General features: G+C 40.8%; 2 protein-coding genes and 1 long non-coding RNA gene across 4 annotated transcripts; 2 read left to right on the top strand and 1 right to left on the bottom strand.

Annotated features, from left to right (window-relative positions):
* Nucleotides 1-2,809: 2,809 nt before the first annotated feature.
* tma16 (translation machinery associated 16 homolog) lies at nucleotides 2,810-5,142 on the top strand. The gene is made up of 7 exons (XM_079159528.1): nucleotides 2,810-2,891; nucleotides 2,999-3,108; nucleotides 3,551-3,588; nucleotides 3,690-3,774; nucleotides 3,892-4,040; nucleotides 4,150-4,192; nucleotides 4,502-5,142. Exons 1-7 carry the CDS (start codon nucleotides 2,889-2,891, stop codon nucleotides 4,689-4,691), a joined length of 618 nt encoding a protein of 205 aa, XP_079015654.1. The 5' UTR covers nucleotides 2,810-2,888; the 3' UTR covers nucleotides 4,692-5,142.
* A 144-nt stretch (nucleotides 5,143-5,286) lies between these two features.
* Nucleotides 5,287-15,221, bottom strand: marchf1 (membrane-associated ring finger (C3HC4) 1; the record flags this gene model as incomplete). Its single annotated transcript, XM_079159937.1, has 8 exons — nucleotides 5,287-6,836; nucleotides 8,998-9,142; nucleotides 9,265-9,445; nucleotides 9,681-10,475; nucleotides 10,803-10,915; nucleotides 11,976-12,049; nucleotides 12,766-12,816; nucleotides 15,194-15,221. 8 exons carry the CDS (start codon nucleotides 15,219-15,221, stop codon nucleotides 6,514-6,516), a joined length of 1,710 nt encoding a protein of 569 aa, XP_079016063.1. The 3' UTR covers nucleotides 5,287-6,513.
* A 5,791-nt stretch (nucleotides 15,222-21,012) lies between these two features.
* Nucleotides 21,013-25,194, top strand: LOC306696588. 2 transcript variants are annotated; one of them, XR_013767105.1, is made up of 5 exons: nucleotides 21,013-21,515; nucleotides 21,615-21,741; nucleotides 22,535-22,967; nucleotides 24,718-24,837; nucleotides 24,932-25,194. It is a non-coding gene; the product is annotated as an uncharacterized lncRNA (long non-coding RNA). The 2 variants fall into 2 exon arrangements; XR_013767106.1 differs by lacking the exon at nucleotides 21,013-21,515 and having other exon boundaries at nucleotides 21,528-21,741.
* Nucleotides 25,195-26,072: the final 878 nt, after the last annotated feature.

The following is a 26,072-nucleotide window of genomic DNA, read 5'->3' as shown; positions in this document are numbered from 1 at the left end:
AGCTCCTGGTAGGGTCTCCCAAGGCAAAGTGGTCCCAAGGGAAGGGACAGACCAAGAGTGGGGTTCGGCCGGGCACAGCGCAAAAATAAATCGACATGAAGCCGCCGCCTACCGCAGGCAAAGGCGGAGGGCCTAGGCGGAGGGCCTACAGGCGGGCCGACCCCTGACATTGCAGACTGAAGATTATCAAAGTTATCGCAAATCATTCTGAGTAGACATTAAAATGTGTCCCAAATTTCCTGGAAATCCTTCCAAAAATTGAAGAGACATTTCTCTAAAAAATGAAAAACATCAATCACATGTTGGCGCTCGAGGAAAAGTCAGAACAAAGTCATACTCATACCAGCCCTGTTACACAAACTTCTAAATAAACTTATTTGGAATAAACATCACACACACACACGCACACACACGCAAACACTTTCAAATAATACACAACACAGTAAAACAGTGTATTAGATTTCTGAGCTCATTACGTGTGGTCAAATTTAAGCGACGACTTTCATAACTCAAAACTTTCGCCTCTGGGAAGACCAGAAGTGAATGACGTTTTTCTGAAGAATCTCTTGCTTTATAGTCATCTTAGTATCCATGGCTGAGATAAAGATTTATTTATCTAACTGTGTCATTCGATCTGAGTCGGGTGTAACTCACTTCAGTGGACACACACTTGCTTTATTACTGGGAGTTTGATAGTGGCATTATAGTGGTGGAAAAGTACTTTACTTAAGTACAGTATTGAGGTACGTCTTTGTACTTTACTTGAGTATTTCAATGTATTTCTATACTCCACAACATTTGAGGGGAAATATTGTACTTTTTACTCCACTACATTTATTTCACAGCTGATACTAGTTACTTTATAGATTAAGATTTTGTACAATCAATGATTATGATTTCATGTTATAAAAAACAAAACATAGTTAATGACTGAACCAGGTGTTCCCAGTTGTTTGCAGTTTCACCAAATAGTGATAACGCCTCTAAACAGTTGTAAAGCAGAATTGTGTTACTTCCCGCTCCTATACTTACTCCAGCTCCTGCTTACACTAGATGCATCAGTATTAACAATCTAATAATGTCATATATAATGATATTCCAGTCATAGTGGAGATTTTTCAGCAGCAGGAGTACTTTTCATTTTGATACTTTAAGATAAAATGTCTGTACTTGTGTTTACGAAGGAATTTGAATGCATTTTGAATGTTTCAATTGTAATGGGGGATTTTTTACATAAAGGTTCTGAGTGCTTCTTCAAAGACTGGACTTCATAGCTCTCCAGAAAGGTCATTTTAAGGGAGTTTTATTTAATTGATAAAGTGAAAAATACCAGGTGTCTCCTACCTTGAACGTGTTTTTTTCTTCTTCTGTTGGCATTGTGAAATAGGAGTTCACCACAGACGCACATGACATTTCCTGTTGAATAAAAGAAAGGTGAAGACACACATGAACACTTTATTGCAAAAAGCATATCGACACCTGAACATCAAACCAATATGTGGTTGTTGAACATCTACACCACACAACCATGGGCCTTAATCCGCTTCTATAATAGCCACCAACCAGCCTTTAAAGTTGTAAGTTTGTCGTTCCTGATTTGAAAATGATAGTGTGAAGCAAACCAGGGCTTGTTCCCCTGCCTCATATCTGATCTGTTAAACATATGAACCAAGCAAGGCAAAGCAGCCTGAGGTGCTGGTGGAACCTGACTGGTCTCAACTGGTCTCGCTGCAGCAGCTTGAACTGGACTGATCAGTAACATCGCATCCTTGTTTGGGTTGTTTATTGGGAGCGGCGGGGGGGTTTGTGGATTTTGTGGATGGACCTGATTTGCGGTGGGGGTTGAAGCATTTTGAGCGCATGTGTATATGTATCTATGTGTGTATATGTATATATGTATATGTATATATGTATGTATGTATGTATGTATATATCTTTTATTATTTTGTTTCATAGTTTATTTTTAACATATCCAACTGTCTCACTGAGCTTTCTGTTGTTGGTATTATTGCCTTGTTTTTGCTGCTTTGTCTGTCAAAGCACTTTGTGAACTCTGTTTTTAAAAGGTGCTATATAAATAAAGTTATTATTATCCATAATACTAATTTGTAGGCCTAATTATGTCTGTGCTTTACTCATCTGTCTAATAGTTGAATTTTATTCATGAATCATATCAACACTATGTAAGGTTTAGAAATGAAGTCCTGCATAAATAATAATAGGTTTGTGTTTTTTTGTTTTGTTTATCATAAAACATGCAAAAAACATAGAAAACTAATGTGTCATAGTGTGCTATTTCACATATCTCAAACAGTTGGAAACAGGTGATAATCAGACTTAAACATCTACTTCTCCTCTCTCAGTTTGGGTAACTATGTTCGCCCAATCGTACCTGCTGTCCTGCTGGTTTCATTTTTGGTAATCCTCTCAGAAAGATGTGAGACTGAAAACTTGGCCACGTCATCCACTTCACATTAAATCTGGTTATTTTTAAACCAGCGGTCTGGTTTATAACCTTTTAAATGTCATTTAACTCCCTGTTGAAGACCGTTGCTGCGTAGATAATCCACATCCTTCACGGTGACCGCAGCCAACATTACTAACGTTACAAACTGTTGACAACTCCGACCCGATGACAACAACAGCAACATTTTTGGCAAACATAGTTTGAACCTAAATCATAGTTTCATTTGAATGATTATACCATCCAAACAATACGTTAAATCACTTTAATGGTCCGTTCAATCACTTTAAGTTTGTGACGCGCTAAAATCCGGAACGGTTTTGTTTTCGCCGCAACACATACGGACAAACGTTGACGACGGACCGGTCTACTTCCGGTCCAGTTGTCAACAGAAGAGGACCACACGTGTTGTCAATCACTAACAATGGTAAGCCTGGTGTGCTGTGGCGTATTTAAGTCCGTGTACTATTGATGATTACAGTTACTTTTAATCAGCAGCTTTCCGATTATTTAATATTTCTTATTATTTTTCAGCCGAAGCCTCAGAAAGGAAACGGAAAAGCCCCGGACAAGGTTGTTCACCCGTACAGCAGGAAAGCTGCGTACCTCGCCCGGGAAGAAATCCGACTGAAAAAGAAAGAAAGGTGTGAAGAATAAATTAAAAACATATAAAATGCAGAACATTAGCTGCGTTTGAGCACAGCTGACCTCCAGGTGTCTTTAAAACTGTAAAACTAAGGCAGTAAATGCTTTACAGACAACAGTTAGCCCAATAAAAACAAATGAACACAGTCCATAATAGGATAGTTACAGAACATTTTGTTCTAAAGGAATCTATAGTTTTATAAACAGTGTATATATTCATTTAGTATGAAAAGCTGTGATCTTTAAAGTAACTAAATATAAAATAAATGTGTGAAGTGATTGTGGAGAAGTAAAAGTACCATTAAATGTAAATACTTAAGTAAATAACAGTTACAGTAAATTTCCACTTAGTTAATAATTGAATGTAATCAACCATTGCCCAGCACACACTGTTGTAGAATCGGATTACTTTCATTTAATTGTTTTTTTCTGATGCTGCAGGCAGAAGGGTGACAAAGCAACACGTCTGAGCAGCACCGGTAAGCTCCTTTTATCATTCAGAGCACACCTGCTGGCTGCGAGGCTCAAATTGCTCTCCATTAACACCACGTCTGTCCTCTATTCGTCTCTGGACTCGCAGGTGAGAAGCTGTTGTGGTTTCAGGAACAGTTGGATCCTGAAAAGACCGCTTACACCAAAAAAGATGCCTGTGACCTCGTCGAAAGGTGAAAGATTTGTGATTTATGAAAATTTAGTTTAGCCAATCACCATTTCAAAGTATTTTGTTTCCTAAATCTGGTGGCATTGTGACGTCTAGTGAGCTTGTGTGTTCTTGTGTGTAGACACCTCCAAAGGTTCGATTCGGAGCTTGAGCAGATAGAGCTGATGAACGGCATCAAAGGCCGGCAGGGTCGCCTCCATGGCGCCAGAGAGGCTGTCATCAAACAGACCGTCGAGCGAGAGCGAGCGCTGTATGAGGGCATCGGGTTTGGTGAGTCCTCGTCCTGGATACGAATACACACATGCGTTGTACATGAGACCAATCAGTGTGTTGAGGGGGGGAAAAAACTCCATGATCCTGTGTTTTGTCCTCTTTGCAGAGATTCCAGACATCGTTAACGCAAAGAATCTGAAAACATTCAGGTGAGTGGCTAGAAATGGTGTGTATGTGTATATATAGATATATATCTATATATATTACCATTTTTGTGTTTGAGAAGTAGCCATAATTATTCAGCTTTAATGATTTGACAAACATGATCATGCAAATGATGAAATTTAACAAGTATTCCGATTTATTCCTACAACTACATGGAATGAAAAAGCTGAAAAATATCAGCATGTCAAAACAATTAAAATTATTTCGAATAAAATTGTGATATTAAGTATATGATTTTCACATGACTTGATGATTCATAAACGTCTTTATTTGTTTATCCGTTATTTCGGCAGGGAGTGGACTGGTGATCTGAAGAAACTTCCAAATTTGAAACTGCGGAAGGTGTCCAACAAAGATTTGGAAACGAAGAATGACGAAGAGGATAAACGTGACGACGCAGAAGATGATAATGAGGACGAAGAAGATGATTTGGATGATGATGAGCAGGAGGATGAGATGGTGTTGATGTCGGACTTAAACTGAGCCTCTCCCTGTTGGACTGTAGCTCAAAGCTCCATTCGTTCATTCAGCCCAACTGACCGTGGAGCTGAACATCAGACGGACCTCAGAAAATACTTTTTATAGAAAAAGGTGTGTTTGTGTGCTGCTGCTCCATGATTGTCCAGAAGATGGTGCTGAACGCTCAAAGATGTCGAACTAAAGTTTTATCGGTCTGTCCTCCTTTTTAAATTCTTCTTGTTGCTCAGTAACTTCACACCAGCCTGTGAAAGGGTTCTACATTCATTGTTTATTGCACAAACAAATATGAGTTGTATGTAACCTAAATACTCCATTTTATCCAATCGGAGATAGAAAAAAAAGGTTTTGACAAAGATGTTGAGCGCTCTGATGTCGCGGGGGCTATACTCAAGATTTTCTGTGAGGTGATGGCGACACTGATTAAAAAAACAAATTAAACCTGTAGAAAAGTGAATACGTGTAAACCGTCGCCTTTTTTAGACAGACTGGTCAGTCACGCACACATTGTGTTACGTCTGATGTAAAGCCATTTATGGATGGCAACCAGGAATGAAGTTACATTAATGTGTAAATAACACAACCTCATGAAGCTGCAAACTTTCAAAACAATGTCATAAACAACGGGGATAACTTAGATTTGCTATTTTAAGAAATAGTCAAAACTCTCCTACGATAATAAATAAATTCATCTTTTTCAAACATTACATTTTTCAGATTTCAGACTGAGCTAAATAATGGTTTCTCTACTGATATGTTTACTCTTTGGTGTCTGAAGACCTGATTGTCCAGAAAGAGAGTTCAGGCCTCAGTGTGCTTCAAACAAAGCGCTCGTTTTGTCCAAACAGCATCTGAAACCGTCTTCCACGTGTTTGCCCGCTTTACAGAACGGTGGGCCAAAGCGTGCACAGTTGTGAAAATGACGCCATAAATGTCTGCTGACGGAGAGCGCCATTATTGTAATGACTACCACGTGTATGACAGCAGTGCCGTGTTCTCAACTCGCGTTCTTCTGTACTCACACCTGCTATTGTTAGTGCATAAGTGCCTTCACACTGACATGGATAGCAAAATGTAGTTGCAATCTTTGCTACGGTGCGGAAGGAGAGGGACTGCCAAACTCAAAAAAACCTTCCCCGGCCTTGAGGGCTTTGTATAAGTGCTAATTTTATTGTCGGACAGGAAGTAAAATACCCGGGTACGTCCAACAATTTGACCTTTAACTATCAGACACCAAATGTAGTAAAGACAGAACCACATGTGTATGTTTTAGCACGATATTGTAACGCGTCATTAGAGTGTGAACAGCCTTTAAGTGACAAGTAGTTCCTCTTGAGTTACTCAGCCTTTTTCAAAAATCTATTTCAACTGTTTAACTGATGGCATTAGATACAGTTAATTGTCAACATCCCTAGTTTGAAGCATACTGAGACCTTGAAAAGCATCTTCAAGGTGTTCACAACTTTAACTCGTGTCAGTGCAGTTTGAGAAAGTGCATATAGGAATAAAACTTAATATATTACATAACTACAGTCTTTACAAACTTCTCTTGCTGATGGCTTTATTTGACTCCCCTTTTCTCCGGCCTGCCACATTTCTTAGTTACTTTGCACATTCACGTCCCTGCAGCCCTTCTTCTTTCAGTTTTCCGTGATCACTGAAGGACATAAAATCCATCTCTCGTGTCTCAAGATCAGTAATCACATGTGCTGAGATGAACAACGCTAAAATATTGTACGAGTCTAAACGACGCGCCGCTCACACCAGCTTGTGTTGTTGGATGAGCAGGGTGTGATTCACGATTCTTTCTGAGTGGGAGGAGAATCGCTCAGACGGGGTTTTGTGCCGGCGCCACCGCAGCCTCCACCGACACGTCCGAGTCCATCTGTGCCTCTGGAGCCGGGACGGGAGCCGGACTGACCGGAACCTCCACAGTTTCGTGCCTGCCGTTGGTCAGGGTGCTGGTTCGGTCCCGAGGGTTGTGCAGCTCTTTCTCGGGGCAGTTCTGCACAGTGATGATGCGGTTGAAGGCCTTGAGGCGGCGCCACAGCTGCAGGTAGACTTTACACTGGATGTACATGAAGATGAGGCCGCCCGTGAAGCCTATGGCCACCACGATCAGCTTGGTCCAGAAGGGCCACTCGAGCACACCTGAGGACACGCACACATTGTAAGTCATCCTGCAGGACGCGTCATGGATCATGATGGTGGTGAGTGCAGAGCTGTGCTTACCATTTGGCGTATAGTATTTCAGAAGAGTACCTCTCCATAATTCGTCTGCAATCAAGAGTGAGTGTAATTTCTCTTTAATTCTATGACCTCGGGATGCACCGATACCGATGTTGGATATGTGGTCGATACTGACTCAAATAGCTCGATCGGATAGCAGTGACAACTGATCTAGTCAATTCAATTCTGTATTTGTACACTATTATGCATTATGTACTGGAATTGTTTCATTAATTCATTGCTGCATTAAAAAGGTTTACACTTGAATTAATTCCTGTTCATTTTAAAGGGGTTTTACCAAGTTGTTGGTGTCAGTTTATTATGTTAATGATAAATACCAACTCAGTAAATGTATATCTATGTAATTGTTAACTTTTGTTTAATAAACTTAATGTTTAATTCAGGCTAGATGTTGCCTCACACATAAAAGAATGGTCCCAGTCTCTTCCACACAGTGAGGCATGCAGCTTATTAATTAGACACTGATATGAGATCGGTACTCGGTATCGGACGATACCCAAAGCTCAGGTATCGTGACTGAAAAGTCGGATCGGTGCATCCCCAGATGAACAAAAACTGTGTTCTGCTATTATTTATTAGATACAATAATATATCTGAGGTTCTACGATAAGGGAATAATACAGATACGCTGTGATCACAGCACTACACACCACACCATCAGCAAACACAACAATGAACAGACAGAAGTACTGAGGGGTCTACTTCCAAGCTCAAATAAAATTGCTGTGAAAAACTGGTGAATTCTGGTTCTTGTGATGAAATCTAATATCTGAAACTTGACATGACCTTCTTCAAGACATTTGTTGTTTTCTGAGTTTTATTTTCGGACATACTGTAGATCTTGCTCTTGAATTAAATGCTTTTCTCTCAAGTATTGAAAGCTAGAAAGTTTTCCAAAAGACACTGTCCTCAGCTGCATTACCGTGTGATGATGATATAACTGTCTCTATTAATATAACATAACATAAAAACATAGAGTTTACTTTAGTGGATCGTCGATGTCAAATTTCAAGTCTTAGAAAGTAGAATCTACAAATGAATTGAACTCCTCTTTTTAAAGACATTGATGCTGCAGCAGCTTTATTGGAAAGTTACTGCACTCCTTTTTTTTTACCATATTCAAACACAAGCTATTGGTGATTTTTAGATCAAATCAATTTTATTTAAGAACATTGAAGATGTCTAAAAACCAGTGTCATCGCTAGAGCTAGACCTCTAATGTGCAGAGGGACACGAGGGGATGGATGACCATCTCAGTGCATTTAGAAACTGGAAGGTTTATACTAAGCAACATACACATACTTTTCACTAGTTTGGAGAAAACATGAAAACTGTGGGTGACTACACAGGAAATGTATCATCAAAAATCACTACACCAGAGTCAGACAGGTGTAAAGATCAACAGGTGCCCAGTGGAGCTTTTGACCACAAGGGGCGCTACAGTGCAGAGCCTAAATGGTACAGTACTGTTTGTATTAGGTGACAGGATGTGATACAAACTTCTGTGGAGGGCAGTAATATATAGACATATTTATATAATGGAAGAATTGCACAGCCGATCTGATATCAGATACCATTATTTTATCAAATAACAATTGAATACATTTATATCTATCTATTTGTTATATTCTGTAATTACAAAGTTAGGAAAGCAATATCTAAGACAAGTCTGAGCCTAACCATAAAAGAATGGTCCCAGTCTCTTCCACACAGTGAGGCATACAGCTTATGAATTAAACGCTGGCACCGGATCAGTAACCAGTAATCAAAGCTCAGGTATCGGTATCGGGACGGAAATAGTCGGATCAGAGCATCCCAACTTTTTAGTCCAGTAAGCCACAATGCATTTCACTGCATTTCTTATTTAAAGTAAGGTTTTCAAACGTTTACTGAGGTAGGAAATGTTTGTTAGGCCTCACTCACAATACCTTTAGGTGAGAAATGTTGTTTTATAATTTAAAAACTGTCCGTGGCACCTTTAGTTTCATCGATCAGAACACGTTTACTCTGTGTGTCTCTGGTCTGTGAGAAAAAGAGAGAGAGAATAGTTGAAGGTACTCACCGCTCTTCCCAAGTCTGATCTCTTCCGCGGTTCTCTTGACCAGAACGTAGACTGACCACACCATACACACTGTTGCCAACAGGTGGAAAAACACTGCACAGAAGATCTTCCTCCTCTCGCCTGTCGTCATGTTTAGCCTCTCCCACTGGAAGATGGAGAGATGGAGAGATGGAGGGGGGGATGAGGGGAAACATTGGTGGAAGAGAGAAATGGTTGTTCATTATTACAGCTTGTTCATGTAAATTAGATTGGTGAGCGAGGGCCTACCATGCACAAAGGTTTGAGCTTCGTCTCCATGACAAAGTCAAACTTGCAGAGTTCACAGCAGCGAGTGTCTGAGGATTTGATCCACTGGTTGAGACAGGTCTGGTGGACAAAAATCAGGCTCCCAGTGCAGCGACATGGCATTATCAACGGGCACTCGTCGTCCCCCTCACAGTGGCAGATCCTACACACACACACACACACACACACACACACAGAAAATAAACATACAATACACACACATGAGAGCAGGTGATGATATGTAGCCTTTGTACTATTTTTATGGAATTATTTTTGTTTTTTTTAGTTTCTTTTGCATCCTTGACCAAGGGAGTTTCCCCTTTTTGGCCGATTAAGTTAAAGGTGAACCTATCGTGCACACACCCACACTCATATAAGGCTCACAAACACCCACTGACCTGCAGACCTCCATATCAGAGTCATCAGAGTACTGCCTTACTGTGCCTCCATTCATACCACAGTGTGTCTGTGGTGTGGGCACTGACATGTCCTCACCCCCTGACCCCTTTTCCTGGTAGCTCTTGGTGATGAGCTCCTCGCCGTCCTCTGCCAACGAGGAGCTGTCTCCTGACTTGTGACACTTCTCCTTGTCTCTGCTGTGCGAGCCTTCCTGCTGTGAACCGTGGCCGTCCCTCTTAAGCGAGGCCCTGCTGCTGTGGCGCTTCTTGAGGCCTCCGCTGTCCTCCACCAGAGGATGGTTCTCCTTCCCTTCATCTGAGCCCACCGACTGCAGCTCCATGGCCTTGTCTTCCCCTCCTTTACTCTCATTCGCTCCATCCCTTTCTCGGCTGCTGCGGCGGCAGACTCTTCGGGCTTTCTCTTTGCTCCAGCTGCGGTCCTCGCGCACCGCCTCGTCGTCAGAGGTTGAGCCTGAGTGCGGGGCCCCCGAGCAGCGGAGGTGGGGTGGGAGCTCTCTCCGGCTCTTGGCGGACCGCTCCCTCTTCTCCCCGAGCTCGCTGCGGTCCGAGCTGAGGCTGCGGTCGCTCTGCTCCTGTCTGCCGCTGGTTTCCACGCAGTCGCTGGCGGTGCAGCTGTTCCTCTTGCGCCGGTGGCGGCGCTTCACCTGCTTCTTCTGCGCCTGAGCTGACGAGCCCAGATCTGTGCTGGTGATGGTCATCTCAGAGGTGTTGGTGTGCTTGATGTTTTTGTGTGATTCAGAAACATCCTCCTCTAAAGGGGCCAGCTGGCTCGAACTGAACACACACACACACACACACATACACACACACACACACACACACAAACAGAGAGATGATAAGATGAAACGAGATGGAAAAGACATGAATGTGATGACATTAACTAAACAAATGTGCCAAAACCTGACTGTTTGCACTTAAAAGGTCAGAGAGTTTTTCCTTTCTAAAAAAACTAAATAGTTCACATTGACATCCCTTTTTTGGGGGGGGGGGGGGGTTCTTTTGCATCCTTGACCGAGAGAGTTTTCTCTCTTTGGCCGATAAAGTTAAAGGTGAACCTATCGTGCGCACACACTCATATCAGGCTCACAAACACCCACTGACATGCAGACCTCCATCTCATAGTCATCACAGTACTGCCTTACTGTGCCTCCATTCACACCACAGTGTTTCTGTGGTGTGGCCACTGACATGTCCCCACGCCCTGACCCCTTTTCCTGGTAGCAATGAAGAGCTGTCACCTGACTTGTGACACTTTCTCAGAGTAACACTCTTTTTTAGAAATGTGTCAGTGTTTTGAGCCGTAAGCTGAATTCTATCCAGCTCCAATGTCGGTGAGTACTACAGAATCAATAGCCAATTTAAATGGGTTAGCATTAGGCTATGTAAATATACATTTAGAATTATATTAGCCTATACTTTGTAAAATAGTAATGTAGAAGATTTTCAAACTCAAAATTGCCTCAAAATAATAAAATCTACAGTCCATTAATGAAGAACGTGGCCTGGATATCAGCAGACTAATGTCACATGATGCAAGTTCTCCTAAATTGTGAGAACGAATGTGTTTGTACGAGTGGTTCTTGCATGAGGACCAATAAGTCTAAATTCAGCACATCGTTTTCCGATGAATGTGAAACAAATTCAATTAGATGTTCCTTGAAACTTCCACCTGCTTCCTTGTTAACGGGAATTAATATAGAGATGAAAAAAGTTGGACATAACTGAACAATGAAGTGAAAACAAAATGTCAAAATGGATTGATTGATGATCAGGCTGGGTAATCAGAATAGGAAATGATGAATATGGAACGAGCTGAGCATGCTATTTGACAAATGGAGGTCCAAGCACTCACATACATCCCATGTGTTCACACTGTTATAAAACCAAGCATCCTTTCAGCCTTGAAGTCACAGGACTGAGCCTGTCAGCTGCAACCGTACCACCAGTAGATATAATAATATGAAGGATCCCATTTCTGCAATCAGCCATCTTCCCCTCATTGATTGCCCAAATGGGACCATCATTGGATTTCAGCATCCATTTTAGTTCTGTTAACGTCCTCTGGGCGCGGCAGACCAGACTAAAATTAGTCTCCCACTCAGTTGAGAAGAAACTGTGCATGTACATATCACAGAGAGAACTGTGGCTGCTCTTGCTTTTTGGAGATATTGTGTAGTTGTGTTTATGTTAGCAGATATTTAAGAAACCTCGGTCTTGTACTTCAGCCGAGGTGACTGTAATTCTGGGTAAAACGGAAAGAGACGGCTGTCTCACCTGCATATGTCCTGAGCAGACGGGGTGATTGATGTTCTTGAGGCTGTAGTTATTCCAGTCGTAGAGTTGCTGGCCTGAAACAGCCAACAGACTAAATTCACGACTCTTCCACGTTGCTTTGCAAGTACAACAATCAACTTCAATTAACCATCACCAGTTTATCAAAACATCTTTACACAATTACTAAAGAAGACTACATGGTCAAAATAAAGATTTATATTGATGAAACATCATAAACATGAATGATCTTTGAGCCTCGTTATTTGATTTCTTGGTTGTTAACAACCCAAGATAAGCTGACATACCGCCCTGATGTATTACAGCCTCATAAAGTATTGCTAATATATTAGCGTGTACACATCCAGAAGACACGGAGAAACACCCGCATTCATTTTACAGTCCACCTGACAAATCTCATTTCACTATTCAGCTCCGGTTCGGCCTCCAAAAGCTCATGAGAAATGTACTACGACTGTTAAAAATTTTAATTTACTGTTTGTAAATAGAAAGAAAATTGCTAAAAATGCTTAAAGGCCCAAGTGACCTGTTGACCTACAAGTGTTGATTCTCTGTGGGTTTATTACTACAAGCAACTCTTCCACATTACACAAAGTCATAGCAAGCATAACAGTGTGTACCGAGAGCAACCTTGTATTGATTGGTAACTAAGACTTCTAGCATGAGCACATTCTTGCACGTTAGATTCTGCTTGAGTAAAAGATGCTATCAAAACACTGGCAGCTGTGACCTTGACATTGGCCCTTTAAGAGCTCTGGTATTCAGCGGTTACCTTGGAAATGTTGCTGGATCGGCTCCCTGAGCGCCCGGGGGTCTTCCTCCGCTGCAGGAAGAAGGAGAGACAGAAAATCATTAGAGACCACAGAGAAGTATGTGATGCTTTAATGGCACATGGTAATGCAGCCTGAGGTGTTTAAACCAGTGATTTCTATAAAACATTAAAACAATATTTCACTGCAGTCACATGAACATCGGATCCGGGGGCTCATTCATCTCACCAAAACATTTCAGTGCGATTCGCTGTAGATTATTATATTATTAAGATTCTGCAGATTAATAATCAGGAAATGACTATTAGTTTAGTCTATAAAATGTCTTGACATCTTATTTTAAATATATTATAAAACAAAGAAAGTGGAAAATCTTTAGGATCAGAAACCAGATTGTTTCCAATGGTTCATGGATACGGATATTTTTCTGTCAATCAACTAATCGCTCAATCTACTAATTGTTTCAACTCTAACCTGCTGCTAGTTTCATCTTGGTCCAATATTTTAACGCCAAACACTGCACAATGACGTTGTTTACATCTAAAACTAGATTTTCATTTATAAATTGTTATGTTAGTTTAAGATTAGACACAAAGATAAATTGGACATGCTAATGCTTTAACTCTGCAAAACAAAAACACGATAGTTAAACTAAGCAGCTTCTAACATCAACGTGTTCTATAGTATTTAGAGTTATGGTGTTGACCTGCTGTGTGTTGATTGGTTAAAATCCATCATCAGGAACCACGCGTGGTGACGTGTGCTTGTTATTTCATTGTGACCCGAGCTAAAGCCAGTCAATCCTATTACCTGGTCGTCCTCTTCTAAGTGTACAAGATGCCGCTCTATTTAAAGCAAACTAATAGCACTCTTTCTTGGACTTCTAAGAGTACCAATTGCCCGACCTTGAACTCTACTCTCAGACATCTGTGGCCTCCTTTACCTTCTGCAGCATCTTATGCAAGTTTCAGTTACCAATAGATGGTTCTGTGCAGGAGTTACCAAGTAGTGTTACTGATAAACCACCATGAAAAATATATATTATTATTATTTTTCAACACACTCTCAAACCAGGTCAGTTTACAAGCCTGCAAAATCTTTATCAAAATATATGCAATGTTGTATTATTGATTTAAATCATGATATATAACATTTTCTAGAAAACTAACTGAGGAATTCATCATTATTGCATAAGATAAGAGAGAAGTGGGCAGCATTTCCACTCAGCTTTTTTGGCCCTAAAACATCAGAATCTCTTGGCAGGTGTCGAAACAGACAACGTTGACTTAACACTTACTTCGTTGGGAAAGCTATATTTAGGAATTACCAGATTCATCAAGCAAATATACAGACTTCAAGGAGCAATTACAGCAAGAAATCCAATCAACCTTTCCTCCAACACTACTTCCAGTTGGCTTTTATCCCGAACCGCACTGGTGGTGTTACTGGCTGCCAGGTGCATTATGGGATTAAATACGTCTTGTCTCAGAAAAACCTGCAGCCTCAGCTGTCTACTGTGAAGTAAAGGTGCATTAAAAGAAAAACAGGGAACTCCCCATGTAAGTCCAAGATGTGAACTGTTTAAATCAGCTGTATTTTCTCAATAAAGACAGAGTTGTCAAAAATAAACAAACAGGTCCAGATATATAGATATAGATATATAGATATTTGTGATGTTGGGCTATACAAATACATTTAACGGAATATATAGATACTTTTTTTTAATTAAAGGCCAAGTAATTTACTTGAACATGGATATTGTATTTTTCAGCGAGCGTTACTCAAACAGGAATATGGACTATTTTCAGCTGTGAATTCGTACGTGTATTTACAGCAGCAGGAAGTGCAGCTGGGATTGACTGAAAATAAACCAGTGTCGATGTTCATTGTGAGAGAACATGTCATCCTCACTTTGGAAGCAATGGAGGCCTACGGCACAGAGGAATACGATATATAAGGCTTTGGATATACAGATAATAAATTAATAAAATGTAGGATCAATACATTGTTTTGATCTTCTGAAGGAATTTGTTTAGTATAATCGTTTAACACTACATTTATTAGGTGTTTTTTTGTACAATGTAGGAGATGGATACATTATGGCATCCACAGGAGAGAAGAACGTACAAAAACCGAAACAAACAAACCAAAAACACAGAACACCAGCTCAGATCCAAACACGCAGCACCCGAGGTTAATGATATTGTGCAATAAGAACAATCGAGAAACTGTCTGCAGCACGATGGCAGAGACACTAGGCTTTATATCAGGAACGATTCCCATATAAGGTATTCTAACAGCACTAAATCAAACAGCACTCTCTGCCAGCCTTTAACAGTTGGTACTTCAGCTGCGATAAAATGCTCTTCTTTCCAGCGTAAGTAAGAATACGGTACAATCTCTTATTGTTTTTTGATGTTACATCTGTACTTGGGAGGCTGGGGGACTCTGCGTCCATGTCCAATTCCACACCCAATAACTTTTCTCTTTCAATCATCCCATTGGAGCAGTTAGTGCCTTTGCAGCTTCCAGCGTGACCAAAGACAAAGAGCTGGAGCATCAATTTCTGTCTTGTAATAAAGGCATTTAGGTGAAAAAGCATTGTCTACAGCTTTGACCACTGGCAATCAACGTTGTTCACAATAGTGGTGAAAACTGTTGTCAGTTTTGAACTTCCTTCAAATCGACATTAATCGCCAGGCCTTAAGTGTATTTAGTGTAACAGGCTTGTCACAGCTCGACCTAATCATTTTACATTTCTTAGAAAAAAAATAAGTCCCACAGTGGAAGCTTCAACACGCAGCCAGCTGGAGTTTGGTATATTTACAACCCAGTCATAAATCATAAATACATATCTTATATGAGTAAACAGCTGAGGTGTTTTATAATATTTGGTACAATCACATTTATTGAAATACTCAACAGTTCTGATGGACTTTTTAAACCTACATGCAAAACATGTTAAAGGTCTGTTTGTAAAGTTGTTGTAGGTATATATCATATACATGTAGAAGGCCTATAGGCAGGGCTCAATGATAAGAATTGCTCACTTGCCCTTATATATATATATATATATATATATGCACTGCATATAGCAACCCAGAGAGACACTGACAAGTACAAGACTGCATCTTCTAAGCTGATCAAGGGATTTGCTGATAGCTAGGTTTAAATCAGCAGTCCTGTGTAAAGTCAAAGCAAACACTGCAGCCTCCTCTGGGTGTTAGACTACATGGAGACATGTACTGGGCATAGGGCACAAGCTTGTTATGTTTGGTATTGTAACAGGACAGATCAGACATTCATTTTGAGTCACAAAACAGATTATCTGCCAACAATTCACATATCTACTCCATAATGTGGTTAAAAAAATAAGATTCCTTTAGTTACGAGGTCCACAGCTGTGGATGTGTGCTCTTCAGCTGGACCGAAATGTTCAGGAGATTCTTCATTAGTCTGAATTTGCAGGTTTGTGCCACTTCATCATTGTAATAGTCTTAGCTGTGTGGTGCATTCATGTGCTCAGGTAAACCTCAGTGTAGGCTGTCAGAAAGTGAAAATTGAAAAACAAACAATAAACATACATGGTCATGATTCTCAGAATATATAAGAATAATGAGGAGTTGGTAGCTTTTTTTCCGAAAAGACAACCCATGGCTGTATTTGAAACCGCTTACTACAGCAGTACAGACTGATTTTAGTTTTATGCAGTATGTAAACAAAAGCTAAATCTACAGAATGCCAAAGAATACATTGTTTAAGGTCTGGGGGAGCTAAACCATGCATGTCTAAACCATGCAGTCTCTTTGAAAGTAGGTCATAAAAATAGGTCATAAACTAAAAAAGATTCAAAGCTCAAAACGTTGTTTTTTTCAATAATTCTTGTCCTGTGTTCAAAGAGCTTGTTTACAGGCTAAGACCTGGCTTTAGCATACTGCAAAATACACAGATTCACCAGTTTCATACGGCATACTACTGACGACAGTAGTATGTACTGTAGTATGTACACAGTGTGTACTGTATACTGCGTACTACATACTGCGTTCATCAGTAGGCTGTAGTGGGCAGTTTCGAATACTACCAATGTTTAGCCCGCAACTGTCTAGAAAAGGTGGGGTCTCCACCGCACATGAACACAGCACAACATGACCAGTGTCATCTACACATACAGAGGTGATTGTTTTTTTCTTTTACAGTAGGATGAGAAGTTTGCTAAGCGAGCCATTTCCCCCAGCTTCCAAGTCTTTGTGTCGAGCTAAGCTAAACACAACTGGACCCCTTTTCTGAAAACACAGACTTTAAACTGATATCAATCTTCTGATCCTCTAACTCTCAAGAAGTGAGTAAGAAAGCTAGCAACAGTGTCTTTTAAACATCAACAGGTTTAACTTGCTATCCATGTGTTGCTATTCAGTCTAATTACTTTCCCTGTCTGACAAAGCCAATGAACTCTGTTCAAACTGTGTGTGTGTGTGTGTGTGTGTGTAGCATCTGTACAGTTGATGCATCTGTTTCATAATCACACTCTGATTTCCCAACTCTTTGGTTCACACCGATAGAGAACAGAAATATTTCAAAACGCAAGTGATCTTTTCCCTCAAATGTACAGTATGAGCCAATATCGGGCTATACAGTCTTCCTTTAATACGCATACAGTCTATGGTGCCAACTATATGTTTCCATGCATGTAAAGGTTTTACTCCTCACCACAAGCAAATAACCTGTTATGTTACATCCAAGATTTCCTCAATCAAGCCTCACCCGACCGGTCTAAGTTACAACAAAGCATTACAAAACATTACACATTACAAAACATTACACATTACAAAACATTACAAGAAGACTTAACTAGACACAAGATCGCCGTAAAACACACCGCTCCTTCCTGCTGGAGCGTCAACCTACAGTTCAGCTGCATCAGAGACAACATCCCACTGTTGCTTACCTCAGCGTCTGCTCCTCTGGACACTGTGAGACTTTGATGCACATAAGAGAATAAGGTGAGTCTAAGTGTGGACATGTGCATGTTACTGCAGAGGGGATTAAGTGATGTAGCGTGGACCGAGGACTATATTTGGCCTCTGTGCTCTGGCTTGGGATAAAAAAAGAACTACAGTTAGACAACCAACCATGAAGCTGCAGCTGCACCGTTCATCTTTGGTCTTTCTTTAAAACATGAGATATTTGTTCGTAAATAAGTTACCAGGGTTGTGTTGTTGTAACCAAACAACCCAATATTTGCCATCACATTTTGACTCTTTATTAAGGACATGATGGTTCTGTATATTACTGTGGCCTTCACTGTATATGAACAGGTGTACCCACTCATCGACTGTTACATGTAAATCACTCCTCGGGTTTACTTATGTACAATATGCGTACAAATCAAAATGAATATAGCCCATGCTGTTATGATGTCAGTTCTCTGACCCTAACCCTATGGTCGGAGGAGTTTTTCCTATATTTAGGTCACTGACGAATGACAAACGTCTTTCAAAAAGCTCGCAACTAAGACTATTAGAGGCAGATCATGTGATCCCTGCAGGGCATTGAACAAATGACACCAGAATATTGTGCCAGATGTGAGAAAGTGGAACTATTTTAATGCCACAGTTAGTCCCAAAAAGACCACCTGTAGATTCATATTAATTAAAGCTATTAATGAATGAATGACCAATACAGAACAGAAAAATTCATTCTTGTTTTTGTTCAGATGAGGGACCGCTAAAGCACAAACTGACTCTATCTGCTTTAAATGCTCCCCGCTGCCAGAAAAACACGACTGGTGTGATGTCTTATGTTCTATGATGTTCTATGATGTTCGATGATGTTCCAAGATGTGACATGATGTCAGGCTCTGTGGAGGAGGCAGTTGAAAGCCTCAAACCCCAAGTGAGGGAACAGTGATAAAAGGCTGCTGAAATCATACACGTAATGTATGTGAGTCACTGAGTTGACTGCCTGGAAGCTGGTGGCTGACACACATGCACAATCAAGACCAACGCTCAAGGACCATCAAATTACTTCCACCTTCTGACAACGCAAAGCTGGAATCTTAAATTCCTGTAATCTGACCAACTTTACATTTAGTTTTAAGCCTTAACTGCAAAAAAAAAAAAAAAGACAAAAGAAATCAATCTCCAGGTTTTTTTTCCAGGCACCTCAGAGGCTCGATAGCAGATTAAAGCGCTGAGAAACTCACCTCCGTCTTGTCTTTGGAGCGAGTAGCACTCTTGCCGTTGCTGGCTGTCTCCTTGGCCGGAACCACAGTTATCTGTTGTATTGGCATGCTGCTGTTTCCAGGCAACGCTGTTACTCCGACAGCATTCCCAGCACGCCGCGCTGTCCTGTCCGATCTCTGCGCGTGATCCGCTATCCCATCCACCAGCGTTTTTTAGGGGAAAGCGGACGGAGCGACTCGCTCTCCTTTAGCAGCCCAATCCGGATCATCAAGAGGAGCGGAGTTGGAACAGGATCAGTTCACCGTGGCAACAGGAGGACAGCTCTAGAGATGGTGGGGTGTGAGGTCGTCATGACAACTGGGTAACTACTCAACAGTGTGCTCCTCCTCCTCCTCCTCCTCCTCCTCCTCCTCCCCCTCCCCCTCCTCCTCCTCGGCCCTCCTGCTGAGAGAGAGAGACGGAGAAAACAAGAGTTGAGATGGAGCCGAGCAGTTAACAAGGAGACAAGGGAAAATGTGCGCTGTCGCGACGCGCGTGTGTGTGTGTTAGTGTGTAAATGTGTGTGTATGTGTTAGTGTGTATGTGTGTGTTTATGTGTGTGTGGTGTCTCTCTCGGTGGGGCGGAGCCAGGATTGTGTCGTGCTTGCTGGGTAATAAGCACACGGTCCATAAGGATTAGGGTTTAGACTAACCTCAATCTCCTCCTCTGACCAGTGCTGCTGCTAATAAGCTTACACAATTTGTGCACATGGACAGCAGCAACACACACACACACACACACACACGCACACAAACACACACACTGCTGAGAAACAATGCCTCAATAGAAGTTAAGCCGCCTCATTGCTGTCATGTTAAAGATATAAAGGCCCATTAACCGCCTGACGGGCCACGAAGTGAGAAACCTACACAACCCTACAGGCCTCTTCACAGAATGTGTGCGTGGGTGTTTGTGGTGAGGGTGTAATCCTATTTCAAACTATCTCAGGTCATGGGGGCTTATGATTGATATAACTGGAAAATTGGTGACTTAAAGTGATTACCAAAGAGCAGCCGCTGAATGAGGTGAAGTTTCTCCAGAGACGAGCACCGGGCAGCGACTGTCCACTTCACTTTGACGGCTCAGTAGTTTTTCGTTAAAGCATTCAAAGGGATTTTATAAATTAAATAAACAAATGAATTCCCGCTGCACCTGGAATATTAAACCAGATTTTTGAACTTATGTTTATTTTATTTGGATATGGATATTCGGCATTAGAATTGTAACACACATTTATGCACAAGGACCAGATGCACTGTGTTTAGTGTTTGTCTGCAGGTGTCCACTTTCGACCCTTTACTGTTATTATTTGTACTGTATTGTTGAAATTGTTGTTAAATTGTAACATTTGCAGTGTTTTTCTACAGTGGGCAATAGCGTCACACTGTATTTTATTGTATCATAAACAGGCTGCGGTTAAAACCAGAATGGCTTTTCAATCTCCACGTTTTGTATTAAAAGTCGTAGCTTTCGGCTTTGAACATTTATCATCCCTGCTTAGGCTCAGCGCTTTTAAAAGCAGATTTGCAGAAATATTCAGTGTAATTTTATCATAATGTTACTACTTGTTTACACTGTATCTCTGTGAGTATAATATACTACTTCCAGCACACATCGCAGTGTACATACAGTGTATCTATTTTAATACCATCACAAAAGTATTTACATTATTACATGTATTTCACGTATCATTTCTATTTCATGATTGTGTCTCAGATTCTTTTTACTTGACTCCTTAAAATTAAAATTAAAATAAAAAGCCCATAAATCTGTTGAAGTGAACATAAACTGACCTTCTGTCTCACCTCTGCATGAACTGGGCTTTTGAATGTTGAATGAGTTTCACTTCTCTAATATAAAACTATATTACGGCTTTATTTTCTGGTTCTTCAGCAGGATGTCGATTTGTGACAGCAGAAGTGCTCCAAGGTGTCTGCCCATCCATAGCCTATTCACACACACACACACACACACACACACACACACACACACACACACACACACACACACACACACACACAGCTCCAATACCGTTCAATCGTGTTGGTAATGGGGAAGTGGAAACACACTTGTATTGTGTTCTCTGAGTGCTATTTATCTGCAACACGCAAAGCTACCAGACCACATGGTTTCCTGCAGAGTGTGGGTTTCAGACACTCTGAAGTGGCTCAAGCGCTTTTAAAAACAAAATCCGACACACTCATCACCTGAAGCAAATACTCCACATGAGAGCAATCACAACTCCTAAAAATCAATACAGTCATACATTTTGCATGGGACTCTTCTCCTGTTAAACACACACACACACACACACACACACACACACACACACACACACACACACAGGCACAGGCACGAGGCCCATCAATAATTAGGGTTCATATGATCTCACTTGAACTTGAGAGGGGAAGTGTTGGTCTGCTCTTCACAGCTCTAGCAAGTGTGTGACAGAGAAAGAAGAGGGCGTGTCATGTGTCACAAGGCTGCTGTGTGATGGTCAACATCTAAACGCTCCAGTTACCCACTCTGGGTAAGTGTTTAATCATCGTTTTGATTCAGTGAGTGTAGTGGAAGAGGATGTCACCTTTGAGGGGAAACAGGTGATTCTTACAGATGAAAATGTTCACAGCTGCAGCAGCCGGCGTAGATGGCATCTCCGTTTACCGAGCTGGAGGTGTTGACGATCATGTTCTCTCTGCTGGTGTTCGCCCTCTTCACGCTCACTGGGATGCTCGAGGAATGTGCACGCTCGAATGGTACGACTGCAAACACACACACACACACACATCCATTTGGTCCCTTTGCAGACACTTGTTATTCACTCCATACGGTACACATTTACTTTGCGTTTAAGATATCAATGGATTTTGATGGTAATATTGGTGGAACAAAAGGAAACACCTACGTACACCACCGTGCGCACCGTTTTCAGGTCATTAGATTAACCTTGTTAAAACGTATAATGTTACACTCGTTGAAACTGTTTTAGAGAGATGCTGATACAATTGAATGGTCATTTTGCAGGCTAACGTTTGTCTAACTTCATTGATATAAATGTGATGGAGATATATTTTATCGTTGCAACTCTTTTTAAATGTTGCCTTAAAACTAATTTTACGGAACATAATAGCACTCTCCCATCTTTCTTTGAAACTTCATACTTCATACAAATTTTAATTTGCTGTTCTATAACTAGTCCAGAAGCTTTTGTAATAATTTTGTTACTATGCGTTTATTATTGATGTTTTATCTGCTGACTGTAAACCGTACATACAACATATGTAATTCCTATAGCATAGAGATATGTAAATAATGTATTTAAACATCTGATGTCCACTTAGTAGCTTTTACTGAAGATTTTCACAGCATTTCACGTACGTTTATGATTCTTTTTTTAATAAATGGTCCAATATATTCATACATGATTCATTTATAATACATCATAGATGACACAAACACGTGCTAATCATGTTGATCAGTAATTTTCTTCTTAAAATAAAATGTTCTCTATTGAGGTAAAAAAACAAAAGATTATTTTCTATCCATCAGAGACAAACACCACAGAACCACAGAAGGAGGAACTGATCGTCTGATGAGATTCACTACTGAGAATGAAAAAGCTCCGAAAGGCAACAGCGGCCTCTTTCTTCCTGTCAGTCCTTCTGAGGCCGAGTCAGCGAAAAGACTTGTACGAGTGTGTGTTATCAGTTACCAGGAACAAAGTCTAGTTGCTGACCTCTGAATGTGTGTGTGTGTACGTTGTTACACGATCCAGTCTTTCTACCAGGATGTGGCACAAAGGAGTGTCCTGGATTTGACACTGTAAAAAATAAGTCAATAAACAAACGCCTGCTTCAACCGTTCAAAGACAGTATCTCACGCCTACATTCTTTCCTCTTTGAGGGTGTGTGTATGTGAAGACACACAGACGTGCTTTTGTATTCATTTTCAGATCTGAAAATACCTGCTGTGATTCTTCCTGGTAAGTCTCAAAACCTCTTATTCTTGTTTTATCTCTGTTGGATTTGCTCATCGAGAAACGTGCCTCAAACAAAGGTCATCTCCGATTGAAGTCTACGGCCCCGGAGAAGCTTTTTTTTCTAAATCCGGGTCACAACGAAAGGTGTGCTGAAAGGTTTAGAGTGAGTTCTCAAATTATTCTGCAGGAATGAGGCTTGTCAGGGATCAAAGGGTGGAGCTTGTGCGAATGAGCAGATTTACAGCAGCACGAAAGATGTGTGAATCGCAGGCCAGTATGATTCACTCAGCTTCTCTGTGATTATATAAAACCACATCGTACAATGTAAATGATACTAAATTATTTTTGTAATTGACGTGTTCCATTAAGTGTCACGACCAGGAAAGAAAATCTTCTTTCTATTGTGAACAGAGACACATTTTGAGTTTTAAAACAGTTAAACTCAGCACTGTAGCACTGAAGAGCATGAGTCATTATAAACCAACAACTGAGCGACTGAACAGTCACATTTAACACGGCTGTGCTGCCCTCTGGTGGAGGTGACATGCTACTGCAACTCAAGCTCTGTATAAACAGTGTTGCCATGAAAATACTTCTTTTTATGTTTGTAATGCACAAATAGTGGCGTTTGTGAGGACAAATGAATCTATTTTAGTATGTGGATGTGTATTCATGATAGCAATAATCTGTAGTTTCACTATGAATTTACAAGTCAAGTCCTCATTTTATCCACATATGACATGTATTAGTCTGGCTGCAAACATCTGATTTACTGCCCACATCTCAGATTTGTTGGTTCAAACAGTGAATGGATGAAGTGAAAAGAAAAGATCTATTCAGTCTGATTATCAGGCTACATTGAAAAGCAGCACAAGTTTGTCCTCCTTACATGCAAACATTTAGATGTATAGCCTATAGCCCTGTAGCTGTATTTGAATATATACCTGATTTAATGTAAATACTAGAATATGGGGCTGTGATAAACCAACATTTGAATCATGGACATATAAAGATTATGAAAAGTCTGTTTATGCTCACTGGATCTCTGTACATATTTCCAATAGGTAATAACAGCAGGTCGGTCAACATGATTCAGCAAAGACGGATGTTTTTACTTCGTAAATCCTCATTCATAAACACAAGAAAATGCAAAGTGTAGTGTTTGCTGTGTTGGTGTGACATGTGGCTATAACATATAATGATACTATATGCATGACATATATTGATACGACCATAATAGACAGTGTGGATACGGGCAAGATAATGACGTGAAAAGTATAGATAATCATTAAAAACCTATTATTGCATTTCTACCTGGCAGCAACCTTCTGAGTCTGAAAAGTGAAGCCAATGCAGAAGTGCCTTAAAATTACATATTTTCTAATAACCATCAGGGGCGACTCCTCTGGTTGCAAAAAGAAGTCTGACTGTACAGAAGTCTATGAAAAAATGTCCCTACTTCTCACTTGATTTGTTACCTCACAGTAAACAAGTCTCTTTTATTTAGTAATATGCTCCCATTGAGAGTAAAATAGACGATAAAGCATTGCATGCTAACGTGTTAACATGGCCGCCGGAAAGAAAAGCAAGAGGTTCACTGTGTGTATGCTAAAACCAAATTGTGTGTGAGTTTATCACGGTAAAGACCAGATTACAAAGCCCAAATCGTGGCCAAATGTGACACCGGTGACAGTGATGATACCGGTATTCCGTCATGCATCGGTAACGTGAAGACGTGCTTTGTGTTGGCTAGTTGTGTAGATGGAACTGCCGTTCTCTGGCTTTGAGCTGACCTTCATCGTCGTTGCCGTCGTCATCTTCTCTATATTTTGCGGGGCTTCAGTCTGCATCCAACCAGAAGCAGCACATCCAGGTACACACTCCTCCTCTGTTGTCAGACACACACACAGACAAGTGTCAGCTTCTCGAATGCTGAATGTTGCACATGATGTTTTTTTGTGTTTCAGAAGAAGGTGTCTATGAAGCAAAGAAGTTTAACAGAAAGCAGCGAGTGATCACCAAGCAAGCTGGACAGAAACCATTGAGTAAAAGTCCGAGATCTCTGCCTTGATCTGGTGTACTGCAGGGTTTTCAATGTAAAGTTCTCACAATTAACTCAAAATGAACTGAAAACGTCTTTTTGTTTGTCTATTTACTATAGAATGCCACTATAGCACATAGTGTTGAGTTTTTATATACTAAGGCAACAATAAACGTGTTTCCCCATGAATGATGCAGTCTCTGATCACACCATTAACATCTTATACAAAAGGGTCAGTAGATAAAGTCTAATTGTTGACAGTTTCAATTCAAATGTGTAGTTTTGGGAGATGCAGAATCCAGTTTGAACACAGAAAATGTCGTTTACAAAGATCCATCCTGTGAATTATACTGCTCAGGCAATGCACACAAATCCTGCCTCCTTTGCAGCGAATGGCAGACCCTGACTATTGGTCCTATCTCTGTCCTTTGTGACTTATACAAGAAAACCATTTGATTCTAGATTGTGTTACAGTCCTCAACATAATGGACGGTGACATTTTGTTGACTATTTGATTTGGTCTGCATGACCCCATGAGCTTTCACATTGAAGATTTCCATTTAAATAAATATCTGTTCAGTCATTATTTATCGGGGAAGGCAGTAACACAAATAGTGACTGATTCTATGGACCTCTGATGAAAGCTCCTGCATCTGCAGTACCACGGACTGGGCGTCTGCGGCGACATTACTGGAAATAATCACAAGCAGCGCACAGTTGGCAGACCCTGCGTGTTTTTCCATCACCCAGCAGGGCTCGGTCCGTCAGAAGGCAGCAGGCTGAGCTAAGGCAACAGACTCGCTCCTCAACTCACTTGCGTGTGACGCGCCGTACAGATTTTCTCTGCTAGCGTTGTGACTTAACTGGTGCTATGGCTGAACAAAGAAAGAAAAGAGCAATGACGACAAGACGATGACATTTCAAAAACAACTGCCAACTAAGTCACATCACACAGGCGACTGTTTGCATCTCTGGAAAGTTTATTGCCATACGGGCAGCCAAAGAGAACAAAACAGCGCGGACACTGGGTCTGTGTGTCCAGAAGCTGTGAAGCCGCTGTGTCTGGG

Source organism: Pholis gunnellus, assembly GCF_910591455.1.
Source record: "Pholis gunnellus genome assembly, chromosome: 5".
In the NCBI taxonomy this organism is placed as follows: domain Eukaryota; kingdom Metazoa; phylum Chordata; class Actinopteri; order Perciformes; family Pholidae; genus Pholis; species Pholis gunnellus.
This window is presented reverse-complemented; position numbering and strand designations above follow the sequence as displayed.

What these genes read in the sequence shown, in the direction of transcription:
- tma16 (XM_079159528.1), top strand. An exon ending in GTATGAGGGCATCGGGTTTG is followed by an intron (nt 4,041 to 4,149) that starts GTGAGTCCTCGT and finishes TCCTCTTTGCAG; the next exon opens with AGATTCCAGACATCGTTAAC. An exon ending in AAGAATCTGAAAACATTCAG is followed by an intron (nt 4,193 to 4,501) that starts GTGAGTGGCTAG and finishes TTATTTCGGCAG; the next exon opens with GGAGTGGACTGGTGATCTGA.